Source organism: Mchenga conophoros, linkage group LG22 (assembly GCF_057382185.1).
Source record: "Mchenga conophoros isolate Kocher_MC1m ecotype Shallow Benthic linkage group LG22, M_conophoros_male_GT1.1, whole genome shotgun sequence".
Taxonomy (NCBI): domain Eukaryota; kingdom Metazoa; phylum Chordata; class Actinopteri; order Cichliformes; family Cichlidae; genus Mchenga; species Mchenga conophoros.
In genome coordinates, this window is record NC_140546.1 from 10,531,022 (window position 1) to 10,555,543 (window position 24,522).

The 24,522-nt window shown below is 41.1% G+C and overlaps 3 protein-coding genes across 6 annotated transcripts; all 3 read left to right on the forward strand.

Moving 5' to 3' along the window:
- The first annotated feature begins 313 nt into the window (after positions 1 to 313).
- Positions 314 to 8,830, forward strand: usf2 (upstream transcription factor 2, c-fos interacting). 2 transcript variants are annotated; one of them, XM_085262083.1, is made up of 11 exons: positions 314 to 454; positions 1,136 to 1,179; positions 1,600 to 1,715; positions 2,926 to 3,045; positions 3,586 to 3,748; positions 3,830 to 3,917; positions 4,206 to 4,250; positions 5,152 to 5,210; positions 6,152 to 6,243; positions 6,675 to 6,803; positions 7,404 to 8,830. In XM_085262083.1, the coding sequence occupies exons 1-11, from the start codon at positions 417 to 419 to the stop codon at positions 7,491 to 7,493; spliced, it is 984 nt and encodes a 327-aa protein (XP_085118209.1). In that variant the 5' UTR covers positions 314 to 416; the 3' UTR covers positions 7,494 to 8,830. The 2 variants fall into 2 exon arrangements, with proteins under 2 accessions (XP_085118209.1, XP_085118210.1); XM_085262084.1 differs by lacking the exon at positions 4,206 to 4,250.
- Positions 8,831 to 9,352: 522 nt separating this feature from the next.
- Positions 9,353 to 15,792, forward strand: tekt2 (tektin 2 (testicular)). Of its 3 annotated transcripts, none has more exons than XM_085262078.1 (10): positions 9,353 to 9,709; positions 11,447 to 11,609; positions 11,718 to 11,843; positions 12,410 to 12,615; positions 12,698 to 12,841; positions 13,225 to 13,339; positions 13,957 to 14,064; positions 14,156 to 14,299; positions 14,380 to 14,459; positions 15,242 to 15,792. In XM_085262078.1, exons 2-10 carry the CDS (start codon positions 11,451 to 11,453, stop codon positions 15,447 to 15,449), a joined length of 1,290 nt encoding a protein of 429 aa, XP_085118204.1. In that variant the 5' UTR covers positions 9,353 to 9,709; positions 11,447 to 11,450; the 3' UTR covers positions 15,450 to 15,792. The 3 variants fall into 3 exon arrangements, with proteins under 3 accessions (XP_085118204.1, XP_085118205.1, XP_085118203.1); XM_085262079.1 differs by lacking the exon at positions 15,242 to 15,792 and adding an exon at positions 14,788 to 15,132 and having other exon boundaries at positions 9,354 to 9,709; positions 11,375 to 11,609; XM_085262077.1 differs by having other exon boundaries at positions 9,355 to 9,709; positions 11,375 to 11,609.
- A 154-nt stretch (positions 15,793 to 15,946) lies between these two features.
- On the forward strand, positions 15,947 to 19,212 carry LOC146548839 (free fatty acid receptor 3). The gene has a single exon (XM_085262085.1). The coding sequence runs from the start codon at positions 17,628 to 17,630 to the stop codon at positions 18,603 to 18,605; it is 978 nt and encodes a 325-aa protein (XP_085118211.1). The 5' UTR covers positions 15,947 to 17,627; the 3' UTR covers positions 18,606 to 19,212.
- Positions 19,213 to 24,522: the final 5,310 nt, after the last annotated feature.

Consider the following 24,522-nt stretch of genomic DNA (forward strand, 5'->3'; position numbering starts at 1 on the left):
GCGCATGTCGCAGCCGCTTTGCGCGGACAAACAGCAGCTGTGCGCAAACAGAGGACACGGAGGACATAAAGAAACCAATTTAACCGCAAACCAGCCTCAATCCGTGCATTCCGATCCGAATTTATAACACAATAACGATCATAATCCAGGACTCAGCCTCCCTCCACCGCCTCGGCACCGCTGCGGAAACACCCGGACTCTTTTTTTTTTTCTTTTTTTTCTACTTTTCCGCACAGACGCAGACAGCTCCGTCCTGCTCCTCAGCGGCCTCCATTTTAGCTCCTTGCCCGGTCGGCGCCTCACGTGTCCTGGACTGTCTTCCTCACATGACCCGTGTGTTTGTCCCCGTGATCAGCGCTTCCATCTCCGTAATTCGGTGTCGTTGAATATCGGCGTTTTACACCCGCAAAAGCTTCATGGATATGCTGGAGCAAAGTCTGGACAGCTCGGCGAGGTGAGAAGCTGCTGCCCGCTTCCTGCTCAGACATGGCTCCACCACGGCCTATAAACCCCTCTGTTTCCCCCCTGCTCCCTGCAGCGCAGTGCAGTTAATAACCTGCCTTCTCAGTGTACTTTTAATATTTGTTTCGTGTTGTCCCGCACTGTCTGCGCACTTTTCTCAGAGGATTTCTGCACACATTAGCTGTGCGCCCGTTTCCAAATCTGTGCGCTTGTTTTATCCAATGCACAATAAAAACAAGTGCACAGCTGCAGTTTGTGACTGTTTTTAGGCTAACAAGTAAACGCACTTCACTGCTACTGTAACTGATGCAGCATCTCTAAGGTTTCAAACTCTTAAATCCAACTACATTAGGGCGTTGTTTGGAGTATTATGTATATTTGTGAAGTTTGCCTTTCCATGCGCAACTGGTCAGAGCAGTTAGACTAGACTTCTAGGTCTTAAATAATTCTCATTTCCCCCTTTTAGTGCAGATGAACTGATTTTAAGTCTTAGACGCCAGTAATGTTTCATTTTATTTATATCTTAATGATTATTCCCTTATATAACCACCCGGGGGCGCCGTATTTCCTCAGTTGGTTCAGGAGAGCTGGGTTTTTGTTCAGAAAACGTTAATGATCTTATTTCAGAGAAATACTTGAAATTGACTCAGCTCTGCTCTGTTTTTGTTTTTAGTCACGACAAACAGGAAACAGAGGAGGTGGTGCAGCTACAGGAAGGTAGGAGCATCTGTTCTTGTAATCCACACGACTGAAACAAAACACACTTAAAAGTGAGACTTTATAGAGTTTTTCCAGGTTCAGAATGCATTTTTTGGACTCTCCACACAAGGAAGATTGAGTTGGATATAGTTAATTCAACAAAACAGTGGATATTTTTTTGTTATTTCTTGGCATTTAGTGACTAAAAATGAATTTTATGGTAGTGAGGACATGAGTACTGTGAGTACACGAAGCTCCACTTGGAAAGTAACATGTCAATAGTTCAGACGAGGCCAAAACCTGTTTGGACAGTGGCAGATTTTTGCCCATGCAAACAAAACAGGCTTGCTGTTAAGCCAAAAGGCGTGCACCTGCGTTACACGGCCCTGCGCTTGTTTAGTGTTCGAGGTCTGAAACGTGGTGGTGTGTGTGTTGCAGGGGAAGCTGTGGGGACGGACGAGCAGACTGCAGTGACCATCACCGGTGTCCCTCAGACTGCATTTGCTGACCACAATGTGCAGTACCAATTTCGTACAGACAACAGCGGCGGACAGGTGAGCTGCAGGCAGCATTTCCTCTGTTGCTGATTTGCCATTCAGATATTTTCTAGTTGGAATGCAACAATAGAGCTTCAGATACTGGTAACCACGGTAACTGATAGCAGCAGTTGTGCCCTGGTTCAATGTTCAGGATCTGTTGATCAGGAGCTGAAAAACTTTCAAAGGATGTCAGCTCATTTTTATATAAGGAAGAATTATTTGTTTACCTCAACCAAAGGAGAAAAATGTAAAAAACTCTTTGGCGTCAGCTATCAGACAAATTGTTATTTTAAACATGAAAAATCTGTAGATCAGCCCAGAATTTCACAGTGGGAGTATAACAGTCTTATACAAGGGAGACGGACACAACAGCAAGACACAGAGCCATATTTCTAAAGGTAGCAGTCCATCAGCAGCAGGAGCGTCTGTCTACTGTTGGTGAAAAATTTACTCCTGTTCTGAGCTGTGACAACAGATTTTAGTATCCTGGGATCAGGCGTCATAGTTTTACACAAAGGATGTGAGGATATCTTTACAACAAAGCCAGACAGACCTTAGTAATAAATATGTGGAGAGTGGGCAGTTGTGATATAGTTGCTCTGTCAGTGATTTTTTTTTTTCTTCAGTTGACATATTTATTGTGGATCTTATTTTCTTTCTATCCCAGTTATGTTTCTTTAAAAGCGAGGCTGTAGCCACAGATTCAACTTTGGCAGCGATCGAATCGAAATCCGGGCGTCACGCCGCCTGAGGTCATTGAACGTGGGTGTCACTGTTGGTCTGTGGGGTGAAAGTGTAATTGACTTGATTGATAAGCACATGCAAAATTAGCAACGACTGTTGTTTTCACTCCAGACGGTCACTGACACCTTTGAACAAAATCTATTTTTTAAAATTTTGACCCAAATATTTGAAAGTGAACTTGAGAAGTTTCAGAACCAAAAAAACTCACGAAATATGGTAACAAAGAGTTTCTGATCAGAGAGTTTATGAGAGGCTGTGAACAGTGATGGTGGCTGTCCCAGCAGCGCTGTGATTGGATCATTGCTGTCATCTTCAGAATACATATTGTGATATGATAAGATGAACGATAAGATGAAACGTCTGCGTGACGGCTACTCGATGAATGTGCATCACCAGGCTTGTGTGAGGTCGACTCGTACCAAAAACAAATTTCAAACACCCCCATAATGGTCACTGACTTCATGCCCTCCTCTGTCTGCAGGTGACCTATCGCGTGGTTCAGGTGACAGATGACCAACTAGAAGCGGCAGCTGATGGGACGGGAGCCGTCAGCGTCGTCTCCACTGCAGCATTTGCTGGAGCCCCTCAGGCAGTAGCGCAGGTCAGTTAACCCTGCAAGATGATCAGGATGCACAAAAGGCTCTATAAATAAAAACAGACTGCAGTCAAGACGCAGCAGCCATCAGTCTGTACAGGAAGCCACAGATACACCCGCTTCCTTATCTGACTAATCTATCAGCTCGTGGCTGACAGGAAGGCTGAGGGGCATGCAAATAGGGGATTGGATCACCATGACGTCAACCTCTTCTACGTGAAATTTCACACGGGCTGTAATTATTTAGAGAAGTGTATATGGTTCGGTCTGGAAACGTTTGGGTAGTGACCCTATTTTAAGATTTATTTTTGGCTTTTACCATGAACACCTGTGACATTTTAAAAACACAGTCTGTGAAAAAGTGCATGACAAGGACGTGACCGGATGACACAGAGTCAGTCTGTATATCAAACATGGGTTAAGGAGTTATGGAGCTCTTATTCTGAAAACTGTATTTCAGCATTTTGGTTTTCCAGTGGCAAAAGTAATCGAATTTGTATTTGAGATGATTCCAGCTGTACAAACTTTCTGTCTCCGACTTTGCAGGCCGTCATCCAGAATCCTTTCAGCAACGGGGGAAGTCCTGGCGGGGAGACGGTGGGAGGAGAGACACGCTTCGCTTATTTCCCTGCAGCCACAGTCAGCGATGGAACAGCCACGGCCGTGTCGGTGCAGGCCACCGCCGACCCAACAATTACACAAGCGGGAGGTGAGAAGCACTTCTTTAACCGTCAAATAAAACAGGCTCGTGTTGTCGATCTAACGCCTCGTGGTGTTTCGTCAAATCCAGGTCAGTTTTACGTGATGATGAGCCCACCTGAGGTGCTGCAGACGGCGACCCAACGTACCATAGCGCCACGCACACACACCTACACTGCGTGAGTACAACTTAAAGCTTCGTCGCACATTGATGCTACTTCCCAAAAAATCTCAGAATGACCAAATCACCATAATCCCTCTGCACATCTGTTTGGCCGACATCTCACCTTTTTCCTCCCAATCTGCACTGGACTGGGTGTACTCTGCCTCTTGCTTTCCTTCTTGGCGTGATCCGTCTTGTCATTGTGTGTAAAACAATAAATATATACTAAAAAAAAAAGAAAAACCATCATTTAAATCATTTAAAACATCCAACATACTATGTCCTACTTACCTGCCATCCCCAGAGACCTTGGTGAAAGCGAGATGTTGCAGCATGGCAGTTCAGACTGGTGAGAAGAACTTTCACTTACGCCCCCCACCCTGCCCCCATCATGTGTCGTAGAATCAGACGTTTGGTGGCTGCTTAAGATACGAGGATTAAACTGGATTTTGGTCTGCCTGTGGCTTTGGTTAATAGCTGCAGGTTTAGTTCAGGCATCAGTGTTTCCCACAGATTTAGATTTCAGACCCAGTTTTCCACCTCTTTGCAGTTTCAGTCTGTGATGGTGAGGTTGGACTACATTGAGCCACTGAAGGACATCTTCATCTGAATGACTAATGAGCAGCACACGCCTGCGAGCCACCTACTAGCCACTGCTAACGCAGGACTAGTGGTGTAGCGGTGATGAGACTTTCAAAATAAAAGTGAGGAGGATAAGATTAACTGCAAAAAATGCTAAAATGAAAGGCTAACTATAATAAGGGCCCATTACTATACTTGGGCAGCCCTCCCAGGTAATAAGTGTGTGGGAACCACTGAGCTTTGGTGTTTAGTTTGTCACTGATTCTCCTTCAGAGAGGGCAACAGCAAACCATACTCATGTTTTTTTTTTTTTTGAGGGGGGGGGGTTAGAGCCTGAATCCTTCAAAGGGTTGAGCTCAAAGAGCGTGCCCTTCAGAGGACTTAAAGGATCTGGGTCTGTTCTTCGGAGGTGAAAGTCTAGTTAACACAGACTCTAGCAGTTGGTATATTTGTGGGGTTCTTTACAGCTCATTAAACCTAAATAAAGATAATTTTCTACTAAAACCAGATGGGTTTTGGTTAACATGCTTTCCTTTATATCAATACTTTTTGTTGTTAACAGACTTTTGGGTCACAGTTTTGGCACATCAGCATTCAGTGTGGTGTCTTAGCATTTTTTTTTCAATGTTAATTTACAATTGTTGTGTTTTTTCTTTGTGCCTTTACAGGAAAGTAGATGGTCCACGGGCGCCCAGGGATGAGAGGCGAAGAGCACAGCACAATGAAGGTGCGTGATCGCCAAGGTTACGGATATTTCAGGGCTGTCACATCTATCACTCCTTTTTAACTTCAAGTTCCTAAGGAAAGACCAGATTTAATTTGAATAGTGAAGGAAGGATCTAAACTTAAATGAAAGTTTGAAAGCGATTTTATTTTAATTGCTCTTTAATCACAGACATGAATGGCAGTAACATGTCAAAGTGCACATTTCCAGCAGCATTTTTTTTTCCAGCTCGTGTGTATCTCCACAGGTTAGCCACAACATTAAATGAATCTTATGTGGGCTCTTGTGTAGAGCCTCTGTGTTCTGGGAATACACTCTTTGGGTTCTTCTGGTGTCCCTCATGTGGTTTCTGAGCAGTTTTTGTTGCATGGGATGGTGTAATGTCGTGCTGTGGGAGTCTGCTGCTGTTCACACACAGAAACTACCAAACACAAAGGTCACTGAGAGTCGGAAGCAGGCGAAGCTGCTTCTTCTATTTCCTTTCCTTTTTTTTTTTTATTGACGGTTGGCAAACGAATTGGTGCATTACCGCCACCAACTGGCATGGAGTCTGGACCAGAATGTCACTTAAGGATTAGAGCAGGCACAGCTGGCGAGGGAGCTGCGCTTTTGTAACGATCACTGGCGAGTGATTGGCCTCATGTGCTCAGATCAGCCAATAGACATGTACCGATTAACTTTGAATGGGCCAATAGGCGGAGGCTTTATACCTGGAAAAAGAAGAGCAACAGAAGAAGAACAGAAACAGTTTCACTTATCGTGCATGTAACAAGAAGGGTAGCACATATCGAAGTAAGATCTGCGTGGCAGGAGCTGAGGTTTCCCAGCAGATGTTCAGTGTTGTTGACGTCACCAGTCGGTGGTTTTAATGTTGGGGCTGATCGGTGTGTGAAACCACAGCTTGCGAGAGCTAAAACTGAGCATCCTTTTTATTTTCTTTACAGTGGAGAGAAGAAGAAGAGACAAGATTAATAACTGGATTGTCACGCTGTCAAAAATCATTCCTGACTGCAGCATCGACAGCAGAACCGGAGCGGTGAGCGTTGTATTAAAAAAAACCCTCTGACGTTCACTGAAAACTCGTGTATATTTTGCATGACCGTGTAAGTGCTGACAGATGGTTACAGAAGCTCCTGCTAGTTAGATTAGCTCAGTATGTAACGTGACTTCATTTAGTCTGAAAGCAGCTGTTTCATGTCACTGATCTTTTTAAATTTGCCTCTGTCAGGCCTTCATTCACTTCCTGTTCACCCTGTTCTTTGACTTCATTCATGCCTTCACCAGGCTTTACTACAGCCAGGGGCGTGTGACAGTGTTTACTTTATTTATTTTATTTTTAGCTCAGCAGGTAACAAAGTGTTTATATGGAAGGAATTTCAAAGTGTGTCAGCCGCTGGAGAAAAGTCAGCTCACAGTGGGAATGAAAGACTAGAAAGAAAAATATTATATTATTTGTTTGTTCCTCAGAGTAAAGGAGGCATCCTGTCCAAAGCGTGCGACTACATCCGCGAGTTGCGTCAGAATAACCAGCGGCTGCAGGACAGTTACAAAGAGGTGGAGCGAGTCGAGATGGACAACGAGCTGCTTAGACAACAGGTTAACTTCCCATCATTGTGCACACATCTCATATTTTGATTTGCTACTCTTTGCAAACATAGGTGGAGGGGGCTTTGGGTCCTCACAGACAAAGCGGTGCAGTGCCAAGAGTAGAGAAAAACGTTGAACTCGAGTGTCTCGATCAGTCTGAACGTTGTGAGCGCACTGTAACATGACAGAAAATAAACACTGCAGAGGACTGCACCAATAAGCTGAATTAAATTCTGCTCAATATGAGTTTTGTCTGTTATTTCTGACTAATAGTGGAGGTAGAGTACTGAGGTTCCACTTTCTTTGCCTCAACACCAAAGCGGGGGCAACAGAAAAGCGGTGGTTCAGTCCTGGCTCCTCCGGCCTGCATGTTGGGCAAGATACAGAACACGGATTTGTTTCCAGTTCATGCATTCGATTGTGACCATTAGGTTAAAATTGGGCATAGAAAATAACACTTACATGAATGTGAGAGAGAAAAGCACCGCCGCTCTACTGTTTGCACCTAAAACACCATAAACGTGGCATGAATCAAGAAAGTTAGGGGCATAAAAAGTCTTTGAAGGATCAAGGATGAATGAAATTAAATACTCTGTCTTACGTTTTCAGATTGAGGAATTAAAGAATGACAACGCACTGCTTCGAGCACAGCTGCAGCAGCACGGTATAGAAGTCAACGGAGATGCAACACCTCAGTGACTGTGGACTGGACAAGTGCAGGATCACAAACACAGAGTCGCGTCCTCCCACACAGCTGAACGACACCAGGAGAGGAGCAAAAAAAAAAAGAAAAGAAGAAATAACAGGAGACAATTTCTGTCTGAAATTGGACCAGAGAAACACGCAAAAGGCTCACGAAGAACACCGAAGGACTGCAAAGTGAACACGTCTCCTCCTCCTGCAGCTCCATGAAAAGCTTGAACGCTCTGAAATCCGTTAACTGAGTAGCTAACTGAACCTCTCACTTCTGCTTCAAGGAAATCGACCTCTGCACTCCACCGCCACGCTGCCGCCAAACTCTTCTTTTTACTTTAAATTATGAACCTGCCACACAAAGTTTATTTTTAGCGTCTTTACGTTTTTATCATCACACAAACTTTTTCCTTTGGGTTTGTTTATTTTATTTTTTGGACATGCTTTGTTTGAAGCTACTAAATGGTCCCATTTTGTTTTAATTTATTAGTCTTTAAACAATGTGTACACAGAAGTTTAAAAAAATAGAAGCTGAAATCATCTCCAGAAATGAACAAATAATGAGCAAATCAGTTGTTTTGATCCTGCTCAGCACTGTTACTAAGAATACTTTTACCGTCAGTGGATTTTTTTTGTTTATTTTAAATTTCTTCCTCTCGACACTGGTACTCCACACACCAGACGGAGCTCACACACATCGTCCATCGTCAGTGAATTCAAAACTATAATTTCTGTAGAGTCAAAGTGGGAGTGGCTTTGACATCACGGGCATGGAGGTTTTTCTTTTTAGTGTAAGGCCTTAATAGATGCCTACTGGAGAATATAGGTGTTAACATAGCTCAGGTAATTGGGATTATGCACTGGCAAGCGGTTCCCACGTTCAATGACGTCCTTATATAAAGAATTTAGAGCTCATATGTGTCCCCCGTTAGGTGCAATGTACAGATAAAGTAACACTGAGATGATTTTCAAGGCGAATCGTCTCTGTCGGGCATTAAACCATGGTTTGGTTGTGTATCTGCTTAATAGGTCACTGGAATACAGGTGTGAGGTCCTGGTTGGAGACCGGCCTCGGTTTTGGCCCACCGGTCCTGCTGCGTTTTGGTGACTTTTTATTTTCCCTATATTACTATTTACACCTTGGGAACCATTGCTGCTGATTCATGACCATAAAACAGCCATGGTCAGGGAGGGGATACGAGTTATGATGATGATGATGATGATGATTATACCTAACTAGATTTTTTTTTTTTTTTTTTTTGTCTACACTGAAAGTCACCACAGCATGGAAATATAACCACTGGCATGACTAATTCTGATACTACAATAAATGAGTGTTTATACCCGAGTGGTGTTTATTATCGAGGTTACGAGGAAAAGCGTTTTGGGGCTGGAATGAAACTTCTGGTACAATATTTTGGTTGTTTTTTTTGTTTTTTGTTTTTGTTAGATTTTAACTACAATATAATAGATCACAACAGAAATCGGTGCTTGTCAAAATAGTCCAGCTTTAATAATAAACAGAATAAATAAAAAAGATGTGTGTGTATATATATTTATACACATGTAGATACTTACACGTGCATATATGTATAGATACACAGATGCTTTCCCTCCCCAAAAATATGTAAATAAAATTTTTTGAATTGTTTTCTTTAATATATTTCCAACCTTCAAAGTGTTATATGACCCTATTTTTTTTTTTCAGTTTTGCTACGCTATGATCTCAAATTGGTCACATTATTCAGATAATTTGATTATTTTTATTCATATTACATCATAACTTTAATATTTAGCTTTACTATTTTAGCTTTTTATCCTTCATAGTTATGCGACAGGAAGGGTGTGTAAAGGTGTCAGTTTGGTGCTACTACCACAGTAGTACATTTGAAATAAATTATGCGGATTTATCCGATTGTGTTTAGATAAGTACTGAGCCTTTTCTCTTTCCCGAAGCAGAATAAGTCTATTAAACTTAAGTCTGCTTCTACAAGTCTAAAAGGAATTTTCCCCGGCTGTCATTTAGGCAAAGTGGATTTAAGTTGCTCGTGTTCCCTGATGATTATTTCCTGGTAATCTGACTCAAAACTAAACGTAATGAAGGTATTTTAATTATTAAAGCCTTTTAGGCGCAAGTTGTGTGTACTTGTTGCCTAGAGACGGTCGCCACGGATAACAAACCCCGGAAAAACCAGCTCAGCTCAGAAGGTACCAGAATTCCGGTGAGTAAGATCGAAGTGACGAAACATTTCAGCTAAATTTAAACATTACAATATTTTTCAGATTTAGATCTAGAAAACATAAAAGGGGGTATCCAGATTCAGAGGGGGAAAACAATAAATATTCAAATGAGCTGGTCAATGTTGGTATTTTCGAACATTGAAGTACATTTAATCAAGGGCAGCACTTCGTTCCACATTTTGGCTATTTTAGCCTACTTGACTGTTTTTATCTTGTTGCATTTTCTGATTCCGCTCTATTGCGTTTAATGCTGTACTCGTTCATTAATAACTCGTACAGTGCTCAAGAAACTACCTGGTACCAGACCCACCTGGCCTTTTTGACGGCCACGTCTGGCCCATGTACCTGAAACATAAAATCAGTTAATTACAGATAAATCGGGGAGACAGCTGGTAGAAAGTTTTGGTTCATTTTTGATCCTTTATTCATGCACGTACATAATAAAAAGTCAAATATGATCTTCCTTTGAACTTGTTTCTACTTTTTGCTAAAATGTTATTTGGAAAAAGAATTGCAAAGGTAGTTTGTACTTTGATTTATTTATATTTTTTGCATGTTTTCCCGCTTTAAATAATAATAATTTATTTTCTTATATTTTTAATCTATCCTTTATTTATACAGGTAGTCCCACTGAGACTCAATGTCTCATTTACAAGAGAGACCTGTTTGAGAATAACAATAAAATTACAACCATAAAAGAAATAATTGTACGTGGTGGTGTAACCTTTTAGACTCCAATAATTACTTAATTCCTAATATTTCACAAAGGTGTGTCATCTTGTTCTTTCAGCTGCTCCCTTTAACAGTAGATCATCTGTGTCCATCTCATCAACTCCCTAATATCCTCCTCTGTCACACCAACCCTCTGCATTTCCTCCTTTACTCCACCCATGAATCTTCTCTGTTGTCTTCCTCTTTTCTTCCTGCCTGGCCTGAATTATTTTGATTGCACAATCCAAATTATTTATAATAATTAAATTAAAAAGGTCCTTGATATTCTTACATGTTTTTGCAGTTGCTAAGAGGTGATGTAACTTTGAAAGGAGTATTTACACAGTGTAGTATCTGTTTATTTTCGTGCTTTTATCACTGATGTTTTATTAATGTTTCTGTTTCTGGCAGCCCGTTAAATCTCAAATCTGCATTTAGTGTTATTAAATACACAGGGATGGTTTGTTTGTGAGTATGGTTTATTAACACAAAGCACACTCATTCAAATATATATTGTAATAACATCTATCAGTTTACTTTGTCAGCATTTCATAATGATATTATAACTAACGCTCCAGATGGCGCACTTATATAATTAATACACTATTGGGTTTATTGTGTGCAGTTTTGATAGAGTCATAAAATCTAAAGTAGTTGATTAACTGCAATATAGTCACTGACACAAAACAGAGTAACAAACAATGCAATATTTACCTTGGATCAAAGCAAATTACTATTGTGATATTTAATAAAATGGAAACATTCAAAATAAAGAGCAAAATTTTGATGAGTTTTTATGATCGTTCAGATTTTTCAGGGGATATAATGCCATTATTTTGTAATAATATCAGTTTGTAATTGCTACTCATAACTGCACTTTTTTCTGGTAGTACCTTTGCACTGGTAATATATGTGTTGGTGTTTGATCTTCACAGAGACATAGAAAAAGATCCCCCACATTTAGCTGTACGTGAAAGATCCAGTGAATCTGGGCCTTGTTTCAGCAGAAATATGATGCCTTCACTAAATGCAAAGCCTGGCCTGCACCGCAGTGTGTCAGAGTGGACCAGCAACAATCAGCAGCTGTCTGCCACAGCTCAACACGAACGACACATTTCGAATGTCATCAGACAGGAAGGGAGGACACTACGCAACGAGACTAACTTTAAGGTGGGGTCTTGTTTTGTTGGCAGAGCTCAAAGGACACTGTCCACTGGACCATCCAACAATGTCCTTTCTTTCTCCACACGTTGTTAATAAAGCACCTTTTCTCCATAGACACGCTGGGATGAGACTGATACGTGTCGTAGGCTGAGTGACCGTGTTTGGGATGTTGCTCGGTGGAAGGAAGTGTTGGAAACTTGTGCTCAGAAAGTAGATGAAGAGATGGAGACTCTGACACTGGTGATTTATTCAGACTTTTTAAAAGCAGAGGTTGAATCTGTAGACTGTATAAGAAACACGGAAATACGGTAGCTGATATACTTCTTTGTCTAAAAAGTAAAGCCAACATTTCAGTGCCTTAAACCTGTTTTCTTTCTAATGACCAGCAGGTGGTGACACCATCTGGATGTGATAAAATCTCCTGACTCTTTATTTGGTTTAATAACTCAGCAAACATGTTCCTAATATGTTTAAGATCTCAGTCCCTGGTTTAAAGTCTTGTTTAACACAGCCTGATTTGCATTTTGTAAATGAAGCTCTCGTTTGGAGACAATAAATTGGGATGTGCAGAGCCTGAGTAGACTGTGCCCTATAGTGGAAATGTCAGCTTGCCTCTCGCTAATCTTTGATTTCAAAATCCAAGATGGCCCCAGTATGACTGAGAGGTGCCTTTGTCCATTTTGTACATGTGCACATGTGTCATACTTAAAGAAACATCTAGGTGTTTCTTTGTCAAGTGCTCATAAAATCTTTACTCCTGGTCTCTGAGATAACTTTCATTTATGTGGGCTTCACGCTGGTGTCAGTCCAAAGAGCACACCGAGCAAGCTTTGGCTGCCACTGCTGTTCCTCTGGAGGTCACCACTGAATGCCTGACACTGAGGGAGGGACGGCAAGGGCACGAGCTGGTAACGGACCCCGTGGACGAACAGCTGAAGAAAGAGGTGGAGCTGATTGAAAGAGTGCAGCAAGTTCTGCAGCAGCACACTAGCAGGGCCTTTGAGCAGCTATGGTACGTTTCTGTTTTCCACTGCTGAAAATGCATGTTGACTTTAGCCAACTTCTAAGCTCCTCCCTTTTTCCTGGTTGCTAAGCATTCTGCAGGAGGTGCGGCACCAGCTGACTGCTGATCTCCAGAACAAGATGGATGCTCTGGATATTGACATGTCCTGTCTGTCACTTACGATAAAATCGCCCCACATCTCCCTAAAGACCAACCCGACTCGCATACCATCAGGGTAATCTTCAGATGAGGGTGTGCATGAAATATGAAGTATGCAGATCATAAAATGCTAGTGTATGATATAATTATTATCATAATTAAAAGATTGGTTGAATATTACTCCTCATTTGCTAAACTATGGAAATTCAATTCAACTTCAGTTACATAGAGCCAAATCACAACAAGGTGTTAGAACTTTTCATAAAGCTTTTGTAATATATACTTTTTTACATGAAATTTATATACAAAATTTGTTCTTTTACACACAAAAACCATAACTACTGAGTGTCACTGTAATATTGTGTATTATGCATTTTTGTGATGCTTGGTTACCGCTGTCTATTTAAACCGTATCATTCATAGCAGCTACTACTGTTATAACTGCTGTCTTTGGTGTAGCTCCTCCACCCCCCAGGAGTGGGTCCAGTTCAGCCAGCATAATGTGGCTCGTGCCCATGAGGCGATGCAGGTTTCCCAGCAAATAAGGGAGGATATGAACCTCACCCGAGCACAGGTAGGTGGTTTGCAACTAGTAGGAGTTCTTGAATATGACTTATTATACGACCAAGTACTATTCAAGTATTTTATTTAATTAAAAAAAATTAAAAAATGATAACCACCTAATGACTTTAATGTTCATTAAACTGTGCACAAATATTGGTGCAACCCTCTCTCTGTGCTCAGTCTGTGTTCTCCAGATTTGACAAATGTTTATTTAATGATTAAAAGCTTTTTATGCACACATCATAGATCCATGTTTAAAAGCTTAAATTAAAGAGGAGATATGTAGTTACCACATTTATTAATCACAAAGATGCGCTTTGTGTATTAAATGTGTGTATTATATTTTTATTTTGTTAAAAAAAATCTTCTGATGTCACATTTAATTTAAAAATCATTGATATTCTAGGCAGTTTTAATCTATGGGATAAAGGTTTTACTTACATGTTAATAAGAACATTGTTTCACATGTCGGTGTTTGAACACCCGGGGGCGCTGCAGATGGTTAAAGGATTTCTTTAATTTGATTAATTTATTTTTATTTTGGTTTTCTTATATTGTCCACTAATCTTGCTTAGAGTAGGTGGGGCATATTTGCTGTTAATTTCTTTCTTTCTTTTTATTTCGTAGCTGCAGAATGAGTTGGAGACTCAACGCAGAGCCACAGAGTTTGCTCTCCGCAAACGTAATCACCTTGAAGAGCAGGCCCGACATGAGCTGGAGTGGCAAATAAAAACTGTAAGATCTTATAAATAATAGCTGTTAGCAGCAGGGTGAGGGAGTATAGTTTGTCATCGCATGTTCCCACTGCCTGTACATCCGTCTGTAGACTGAGGAGGAAATGGCAGAAATGGAAATTGACATCCACGGGCTGGATGCAGATCTGCAGGCGAAGACAGCCAACCTGAAGCTTGCTCACACCAGACTGGAGACCAGGACCAACAGGCCTAACGTGGACCTGTGCAGAGATGAGGTATATATCAGTTATATAGCAGCAGATGTGTCCCTGATTGCATTAGAAGTCTTTTCTCCTTTTATCGTGATGGTTTGCAGGTGCAGCACGGCCTCGTTAATGAAGTCCAGCAACTGGAGGCCACGATCGCAGCTCTGAAGCAGAAGCTCTCTGAAGCTCAGTGAGTCTTCATTTTTATTTGTGTGGCCAAACTAAGTAGTATTAACAATAATAATAATATATAAGTATTGTATATATTACACAAAACATATATGTGTTTGTGTAATATACTCTCAACCCTGTTTGGGAGTGTTGAAGCATCAGGGTAAGAATAGAGGTGGATGAAGTGATGCACTCATCAAGCCTGGTGCCTACTGCATAACCCTGTAAAGGAAGTGTTATGACTGGAGGTTGCTTCAGTTCAGCAGGTTGTAACTGAATGACGTTAAATGCCCGAAAAATTAGGTCAGCTTACTATTTTTCCACCAATTTCTTCCCTGATGGCACAGGTAAATTCCAAGATGACAATGTCCAGACCTTGAGAATCAGAGGGATGTGCTGGAGACAGAAGGGTCTGACTCTCCCATCACCAATATGAGATCTTATTGAAATCATACTATGTGTGGCATCATCACATCTCAAGCTTGTCCAGTTAAATAAATATTAGGTCCAATTATAGAATATGTATTCTATATATAATATAGAATATTAGATTGGGAAGTGTATAAACAATCTAATGGAAGAGAAACAGACAAGTTATAGAGTTACCGCTGAAATAACATAGGACTATAAAAATATATCTGTCACTCTTACAATCTTGAATATAAAGAGAAATACATTTTATGGATTTGTGATGTTTTAAAGTAATGATAAACCATAAAACCAAATTCAGAAGAACTTCTCGAGCATGCATGCCACCGGAGCTGATATTCATCCCTGCTCGCTGCTGTAATCCTCTCTCAGGCACTCTCTGCAGAAAATGAAGCTGCATCACTCCCGCATGCTGCAGGATCTTTCCAGAAAACAGGAAGCTCTGTCTCTGGAACAACGAAGCCTGAACACCCGCGCTCGCCTCACAGCAACCTCCAGCACCGACAATAAAAACTCGGCGCTCGTGGTCCCGCTGGCAAACTCCAGTGGGAGGAGCAACCTGCAGCTGCTGGCTCAGTGAGAAGATGGTCTGAATGTTTTTGAGGGAAAAAAATCGAATAGTTATTTTAAGTTTAATTTGTTTAACCCTGCAGTCATAAACAAGCAATGGACACACAAAAATCTACTCACACTCTCAGTAAAAGTCTGGGCACAGTTCGCTTCACAAAGTAGTCCCGAAGAAAAAAAACAAACTTACTCCAGCTGCAACTTTTCTCCTCTTGTAAAATTATTATCCTGACCTCTGTTTTGTGTAGTTAATTTGCATTTTTGTGTATCATAATCCAGCAAGAAATGATTGATTTATCATCTCTAAATTGTGGATTAAACAGTCTTTTGAGTAAAATAAAAATTCACTCTTCAAACTATATCCGGCATCATATAATTATCCAAAATTCACACGTGAAAGTGCACGTTTTCATGTCTGTTTGGTTCTTTTATGCTTTAATGGCTTTGTTTAGTTTTGCCACACTGTTTGATCAACTGACGCTGCTGGCAGCTTAAAAGCTGCAATAATGAGGGGAACTTTGACTCTGATAAAATAACCTGGTAAACAGCCTGCCTAAAATAATAAACCTCACCCGGCGCTGTAGTAAAGTCTTCAGATGGATGTGTTTGTGTCATTCACTGACTTTTTATGAGTCACCAGATGATCTCGGGTGAGCTGTTTTTAACAGATGTTTGGTGAGTAAGATGTGCTCAGATAAGAGAAAAAATTGTATGAAAATAACACTAAAAAACCAAAAAACCCTCCCATGTGAGACAAAAAAGAAGTTACTTTCTAGGACACGATTACTGCACCAGGTGCAAATTACACAGAAATAGTTCTTTCTGTGAAAGAAAGGTTCATTTTAAACACAGATAAACTGTTTACTGGTTAGCTTTTCAGTGCTTAACTCTCCATTTTTGCACAGCTGTGTTAAATTTCCCATTTCTTAATGTAGACATGATCTGTGATGCCCCTGTTTTCCCAATAATTGGAACCATTTTAAGCTGTTCTTTCCAGGAAATATCTCAGAAAAACATCAGAGCATAACTGAAGTATTTTAAATTTGTCAAGCAGTTAATTTTGGCAACACAACTACAACATAGTGAGCATTCGAATAGGTAATGGTGCTGCATTAATACCAATAACAGAAATGGAAGCGCTACCGGAGAAAATGACGCAAGACAGTGCAAACAGAAACGGCCTGAAAGGAAAAACAAAATCAGACTGGTAAATAAAAGCTGTGCTACTGTCACGTTCATTTAACAATACAGGAAAAGTGTCGTCAGTTCATTGCAAACATTCAGATCAAATATCCGAAGACTGGACGCTGTAGACGTTGGTTTTAAAGACTGGATCAATAGACTGATCAAACACCTAATAGCTGTGTTTTGAATGGCGGCAGCTCCATTCTTAGAAAAAAAAAATTGTCGAGTGAATTTTCTGCTCCATTTTCTTCACCAGCAGCCTCCCGCATGACACAACCACCTCGCCTAACACACTTTCCCATATGCACACACAGAACACCCACAATAAGGAAAACACCGTCCACCATAAAACTGTTCAAAGTGCCTTCATGTCACAAACAAATCACCATTTCCCAAAGCCCAACCCATCCTCTGCTCGCACTAACCATCGGTTTTCAGCACATTTATGACTTTACTGCCTGGCCCTCCAGTTCATTTACACAGCCTTGAATTTAAGAGGATGGGCATGTGCTTCCTGACAGGTTGAATTATTCTGAATCATTTCACTTAAGGGCCCAGATGCTAACTGTCTGTTGCCCTTCACTGAGAAGGCAATTAAGGTGGCCTGGTGCCGGCTAAATGCCCCCCAGCTTCTGCATGGGTGAGTACGTCTTGTTATCTGCATCTCTGTCATGATGTCGTATGAACCTCGTCCCCCTGTGTGCCCATACACATCCTCCCATTTGTGGCCACCACCTCTTTTTTTTTTTTGGCATCACCTGTCTCTGTGCCTCAGACCTGCTTGTGCACATGATGGCGAGAGAAACCCGGCTCTTCTGCAGCCACTTTACCGCCTCGGAAAACATTCCAAACGGAGACTTTGCTGTTTTAAAGACATTGTAGATAAACGGAGAGGACAAAAGGTCAGCAGTGTGCATATTTCCAGGCAGGACTTTTCTTCAACCTTCAAACTATGTCATGGTAAACTGGAGGCGGTGCTACCAGTTTAGTGAACTCATCTGAAGAGATGCAGCTGGCTGTCAAGGACTGCATTGCTCTCATCATCTACATCTTGACCTTTCTGCTCGGCCTTCCTGCCAACCTGCTCGTCTTCTTTGTGTACATGCGCAAGGCTCGTAAACATGGTGCCACACCCAACGTGGTCTACGCCCTCAACTTGTGTCTGGCCAACTTGGGGCTGTTAGTCTGGCTGCCTGTCAAGACTCTGGAGACTTTGCTTCAGGACTGGAGGCTGCCTGCTCCCGTGTGTCTTGTCTACAACTTCTTCCTCTTCTCGTCCCTGTATGGCAGCTGTCTGTTCATTACTGCTGTAACAGCGGGTCGTTACTTCAGCATAGCATTCCCGATTGTCTACAAGAGATGGCGCTGTGCTCGTAACTCCTGCATCATCAGCGCTGTCTTGTGGCTGTTGGTGGTGCTACACCTCAGCCCTGGCGTGATGGTCGAAGAAGGGGGTTTTTTTGTTTCCACAGGTAATAACTCCTCAGTTTGCTATGAAGTTTTTAGTGCGTCCCAGCTGGCCGTGCTGCTGCCACTCCGCCTGGAGATGGCCATCACCCTGTTTCTTTTGCCTCTGATTGTGTCAACTTTTTGCACGATGCGCTGCGTCACGCTGGTGTGGCGCTCGAAATTGTCCCCCATGGGAAAAAGAAGAGTGCTGGCTGTTGCGCTGTCCACGCTCGCTGTGTTTGTGGTTTGCTACGCACCCTACAACGCCTCACACGTCGTGGGGTTTGTGATGGGGGAGAACGTGAAGTGGAGGACGTACGCTATGCTGACGAGCACCTGTAACGTATTCCTGGACCCTGTGGTCATGCTGATGCTATCTCCAGTCATGTCAAGAGGCATCTTGGGAAGAATCTGTGGACGGCAAAGCCAGTTCAGCCACAGGGGGGGTTCTCGGTACCGGTGTAAAGCCGTCAGTGAAGCTTCAAAAGTTAGACCACCAACTGTCCCATCTGAGGGGAGCAAACCTGGGGCTTAGATGACCTGAGAGTGTCACAAGGAGACTGTGCAACAAATTCAAAAGAAGAAATGGTGCAAAAACATTTAGTCTGATATGACCACTCTTCATGTACCAGTAACCTCTGCAAACAGACCCAGTAAACCTCCTCCACACTGACTGTCCAGCTACATGAAGTCTGTTAATTCAGAGCTGACTGACTTCTTCAAAGCTTTGTGTCGTCAGGCGTTAACGACCTGTTTAGACCAAATGTTTCTAAAGAAAAGAGATGATGTAAAAGCCTATTTTGCAGACTGAATACAGCTGTAAGGTACTGCTGTGTCACATGTAATGTTTTGCTGATTCTTGTAACATCCTTGTTTTGGATTAAAATGATGTGTGGATAGTATGTGAAATCATTGTTTTTGACCAGGCACACTGTGTATGTTTAAACATTTTATTTCAGATTTCATGAGGAATGTTTATCGGCTGATTTTAAATGGCTCCATCTGGTGTCTCAAGCTGTAAAAGCTCACTTTAAAATCTGTCATGTTTTGGAAAGTGTTCAGTATTATAAGACATTTCTCACAGGTGAAGCTAATCACAACACAGCTGCCTTGATTTTCAGTGGCAGAATTATCAGCACGGCAACATGAAACAAATCTTTAATGTTATTAGTTACACCTGTGTGTGTGTACATGTTTAGATATCCTTTTGAGGACAGAATATGCCTTTTTCCCAATAAGTGACTATTAGTCCCCACAAGTAGTGGGGACTAATAGTCACTTATTGGGAAAAAGTGCCCTTCCCCTCAAGTTTGAAGGCACTTTTGAGGCTCAAAATGTGTTTTTAGTGTCAGGGTTACAATTAAATTATGGTTAGGTTTAGTCTAAGGGTCAAGGTTAGGGTAAGTGTCTGGGGAAAGCATTATGTTAAAAACATGTCCTCACTAAGATATGAAAACGAGTTTGTGTGTGTGTGGCGTGTGTGTGTGTGTGGCGTGTGTGATGTGTGTTCTGTGTGTGTGTTTTAAACAGCTTTTTGATAAACTTTAATTATCAAAAATATGATGTCTGAAATTAATTACATTTAAATGAACATCATAAATTTTTTGTTTGTGCATAAATTGATCAGTTCCTGAAAAGTTGAGTCTCTTGACTAATAAAGCAGTGTGTTTACAAATGTGTTGTGTTGTTTGTCTTTTCAGAAAATTTAAAATAATAAATCTGACTTGTGATCAATCACGGGTGACTTTAATGCAAAGTTGGAGATGAGAGGTAAGTCTTGGATCAAGAAATAAAAGCGGTCAGCATCTTATTGGACAGATAAAGCAAAATCACTATATCATTGGAAATAGATGACATTGCCTTCAGTGAAAGCTTGTAAAGTGTATCCGGGGGCAGACTCTTGTAGTGATCGTAGTCCATTTCGCTTTAAGAAAACAAAGAAAGTCCTAGATGCCTACAATACCTGTCCTCATGTAAGTATGGATATTAAACAAGAAACCTATGAACACCATCAGTTCAGCAGAGATGTGAGTCATCGTGCACTGACAGACTGACTAATGAAGACGTCTTAAAAAGAGCAAAACAACTTTGTAAAAATATAATGATTGAATAAAGATTCCCATTATAATAGATATGTTTCATCACAGGACACATATCCCTCTAATGGGATAACTACACTCCTCACAGCAGAACAGTGTTAGGGTCAAGTTTTCTCTTTAGTTTGTCACCTTTGTGAGACCCTGTGTCCTCATCCTGAACCTTATACTTCCTCCTGGTCAATAAAGTAATAATAATAATAATAATAATAATGGATTGCATTCATATAGCGCTTTTCGAGACCCTCAAAGCGCTTTTACAATTCCACTATTCATTCACTCTCACATTCACACACTGGTGGAGGCAAGCTACACTTTAGCCTCAGGGCAGCTGTGGCTAAAGTGTGCTATACTTTGGTGACTTTATTGTCTGATGCTGTAAATAAACCCGTTGTCTTCATATGAGGACATTAAAAATTACTAATGTTATTAACGTTCAAAAAAGATGCTTAGAGTTACACCAATCAGGTAACACTAATCCCAAATAGCTAGTAGAAATTAAAGATCCTTCCTAAACAATAGCTTGGGTCTCAGGAAACACCTGTTTTGTTATAGCATGCTAAAAGAACATAGACTGTTTAAGTAAATACACTACACACATATGATAATACTTAAATAAAGAGATATGTAATACATACATATCTCAGTTATAAATTATGCTGTACTTTTGTGTTTAATAAATAAAAAATAATAAATTAACAGACTTCCAACCAATATGTATTAAGTAAAATAAATAAATACAAACAATGCAAAGTAAAAATAAAAAATTATAACACACAGACTAAAACACAATTAAAACACACGTGTTGATAAGCTTCTGTGTTCCTCTTGGATAACCTGCATGCAAAGGTTTTAGTGGAAAATTTCCAAATAAACACTCGGACTCTTGGCTCGCGTTCAGCGCTACTGTATACGAGCCACCGCATGATAAACACATCTGGTCTTAATGTGCCTATAATGTTCAGCTTCCACTTATGCACATCAGACTGGGGTCATCTGACGCTGTCCTGCACATAAATCCTTGTTGTTTAGAGATTTGATGTGCTCTGAAGTGATATAAAAAGAGAGGCTGGTGGGAGGGGTTGAGACACAAACACACCCAGTGTTAGAGCACAGCGGAGCTGAAGGACTAAGTGGGCAGCAGACTGATCACATCACGTCAGGTAAACCAAACCATCTGTGTCTTTATCATGTTTATTTAATCCCTATTATTGAATTTTTGGTGCCGTATATGACATCAAAAATGACTCAAAGTCATACTTTCAGGTAAATCTGGAAATGAATAGAAAAGTGAGGATTTAGAAACATTTTAAAAAGTGTAACCAGCTTACAGCCGTTGTTCATGTATTATATGCGTTTCATATTTTTGTTTTTAACTTTGCTGAAGTTATAAGTGAAATGCAATCAGGAATGTGACTGACAAGCTTCATGTTAGGCAACAGTAACAAGGCTCTTCATATTTTTAGAAAAAAATATTTTTCATTATTTTTAATAAACCCACCTTATTATATTTTACATTGCAAGCAGAGCTGGTTCTGCTACACTCCAGGTGTTAAACGTGGCCCAAAACTGGCCCACCTCACTGGATTGCTGAAAAATCATTAATTAACTCCAACGTTATCAGATCAGATCGAAATTTGTTGTATCCCAAGTTGCTTCATTAAGAATTCAATTCCATCGTCATTACTGGAGTCTGTACATGTTTTTTAATGTACATGTAATTGTCACAGACCCCACAGTTAATCCCTGTTCTCTGTTTGGTTTGTAGTTTTATTGATGGTTCAGGGTTTGTTTATCATTTATTCCAGAGCATCATGGGTCTTCAGTGTGTTTGTGGACTCATTATATACCTCTCTGTGTCACCTCTTCTGTTACAGTGGGGCAAAAAAGTATTTAGTCAGCCACCGATTGTGCAAGTTCCCCCACTTAAAATGATGACAGAGGTCAGTAATTTGCACCACAGGTACACTTCAACTGTGAGAGACAGAATGTGAAAAAAAAATCCATGAATTCACATGGTAGGATTTGTAAAGAATTTATTGGTAAATCAGGGTGGAAAATAAGTATTTGGTCACCTCAAACAAGGAAAATCTCTGGCTCTCACAGACCTGTAACGTCCTCTGTAAGAAGCTTTTCTGTCCCCCACTCGTTACCTGTATGAATGGCACCTGTTTGAACTCATCATCTGTATAAAAGACACCTGTCCACAGCCTCAAACAGTCAGACTCCAAACTCCGCCATGGCCAAGACCAAAGAGCTTTCGAAGGACACCAGGAAAAGTCTTGTAGACCTGCACCAGACTGGGAAGAGTGAATCTACAATAGGCAAGCAGCTTGGTGTGAAAAAATCAACTGTGGGAGCAATCATCAGAAAATGGAAGACATACAAGACCACTGATAATCTCCCTCGATCTGGGGCTCCACGCAAGATCTCATCCCGTGGGGTCAAAATGATCATGAGAACGGTGAGCAAAGATCCCAGAACCACACGGGGGGACCTGGTGAATGACCTGCAGAGAGCTGCGACCAGAGTAACAAAGGTCACCATCAGTAACACACTACAACGGCAGGGAATCAAATCCCGCAGTGCCAGACGTGTTCCGCTGCTGAAGCCAGTGCATGTCCAGGCCCGTCTGAAGTTTGCCAGAGAGCACATGGATGATACAGCAGAGGATTGGGAGAATGTCATGTGGTCAGATGAAACCAAAGTAGAACTTTTTGGTATAAACTCAACTCGTCGTGTTTGGAGGACGAAGAATACTGAGTTGCATCCCAAGAACACCATACCTACTGTGAAGCATGGGGGTGGAAACATCATGCTATGGGGCTGTTTTTCTGCCAAGGGGACAGGACGACTGATCCGTGTTAAGGACAGAATGAATGGGGCCATGTATCGTGAGATTTTGAGCCAAAACCTCCTTCCATCAGTGAGAACTTTGAAGATGAAACGAGGCTGGGTCTTCCAACATGACAATGATCCAAAACACACTGCCCGGGCAACAAAGGAGTGGCTCCGTAAGAAGCATTTGAAAGTCCTGGAGTGGCCTAGCCAGTCTCCAGACCTCAACCCCATAGAAAATCTGTGGCGGGAGTTGAAAGTCCGTGTTGCTCGGCGACAGCCCCAAAACATCACTGCTCTCGAGAAGATCTGCATGGAGGAATGGGCCAAAATACCAGCTACTGTGTGTGCAAACCTGGTAAAGACCTATAGTAAACGTTTGACCTCTGTTATTGCCAACAAAGGTTATGTTACAAAGTATTGAGTTGTATTTTTGTTATTGACCAAATACTTATTTTCCACCCTGATTTACGAATAAATTCTTTACAAATCCTACCATGTGGATTCATGGATTTTTTTTTCACATTCTGTCTCTCACAGTTGAAGTGTACCTCTGGTGCAAATTACTGACCTCTGTCATCATTTTAGGTGGGGGAACTTGCACAATCGGTGGCTGACTAAATACTTTTTTGCCCCACTGTATGTTCATGCATGTTATATGTTTGTCCTTATTTCAGTGCAGCTCTTATTGATCCCCTGCTTTGTTTTGATAGTGTTTATCTCTTGTGCCCCTTCTTCCTGCATGATTACCCTGAAATATGTCTCATTTCTTTCCTGATATTTCCACTCCTCTGATTAGCAGTCTGTGTATAAATAGTCCTCCCCCCATCCTTTGTAGAGTTGTCTGCTGTTCTGCTGTGTATGTGTTCTTGTGTGGATTTTATTTGTCTTGCTTTTAGACTTCTACTTGGACTCTACTATTTTGTTTATTGGACTTTTAAATGGCTAGCTTTTGTTTATTGGAACTGCTCCTCTCTGTTTTGGGGTCCTCTCACTAAAGCCCCTGTGAGAGTAATGACAACAGACTAAATCTGGAAAAGACCTTGTTGAAATAGTGCTGCTTTATCTTAATCATGTATTTGTAAATGTTTGCTTGCTTTTACTTGTCACAAAAGCAGCTGGGATAACAGTTGTGAGTTTGGACAGTCATCGTGCCATAAAATGGAAATACGATGTACAAAATTTGGATTCATCACTCTATCGCACTTGCTTCAACTGATTTTCAGACCAGTTGTTGTGTAATTTGGCACACCTGTGCTTTTTCTCCCCTTTTCCCTCCTTTAAGACTGGCAGCCTAAGAGCTGAGACTATTTCTGATGGGGGTTTGGCAAAGAGTAAATGGATCAGCGCTCCCTAGTGAAACAATTAAAAACTAGTTGTGTAAACACAACACTGGTTCATCTCCTGAATTTGGTGCCTTCTTCTGCTTGAATGACTCATAGGTCAGTGTTAAAAGAAAACAAGAGAACAAAACACAAATAAACTAAACACTCCTCCCTCTGAAAATGGTTAGGCACA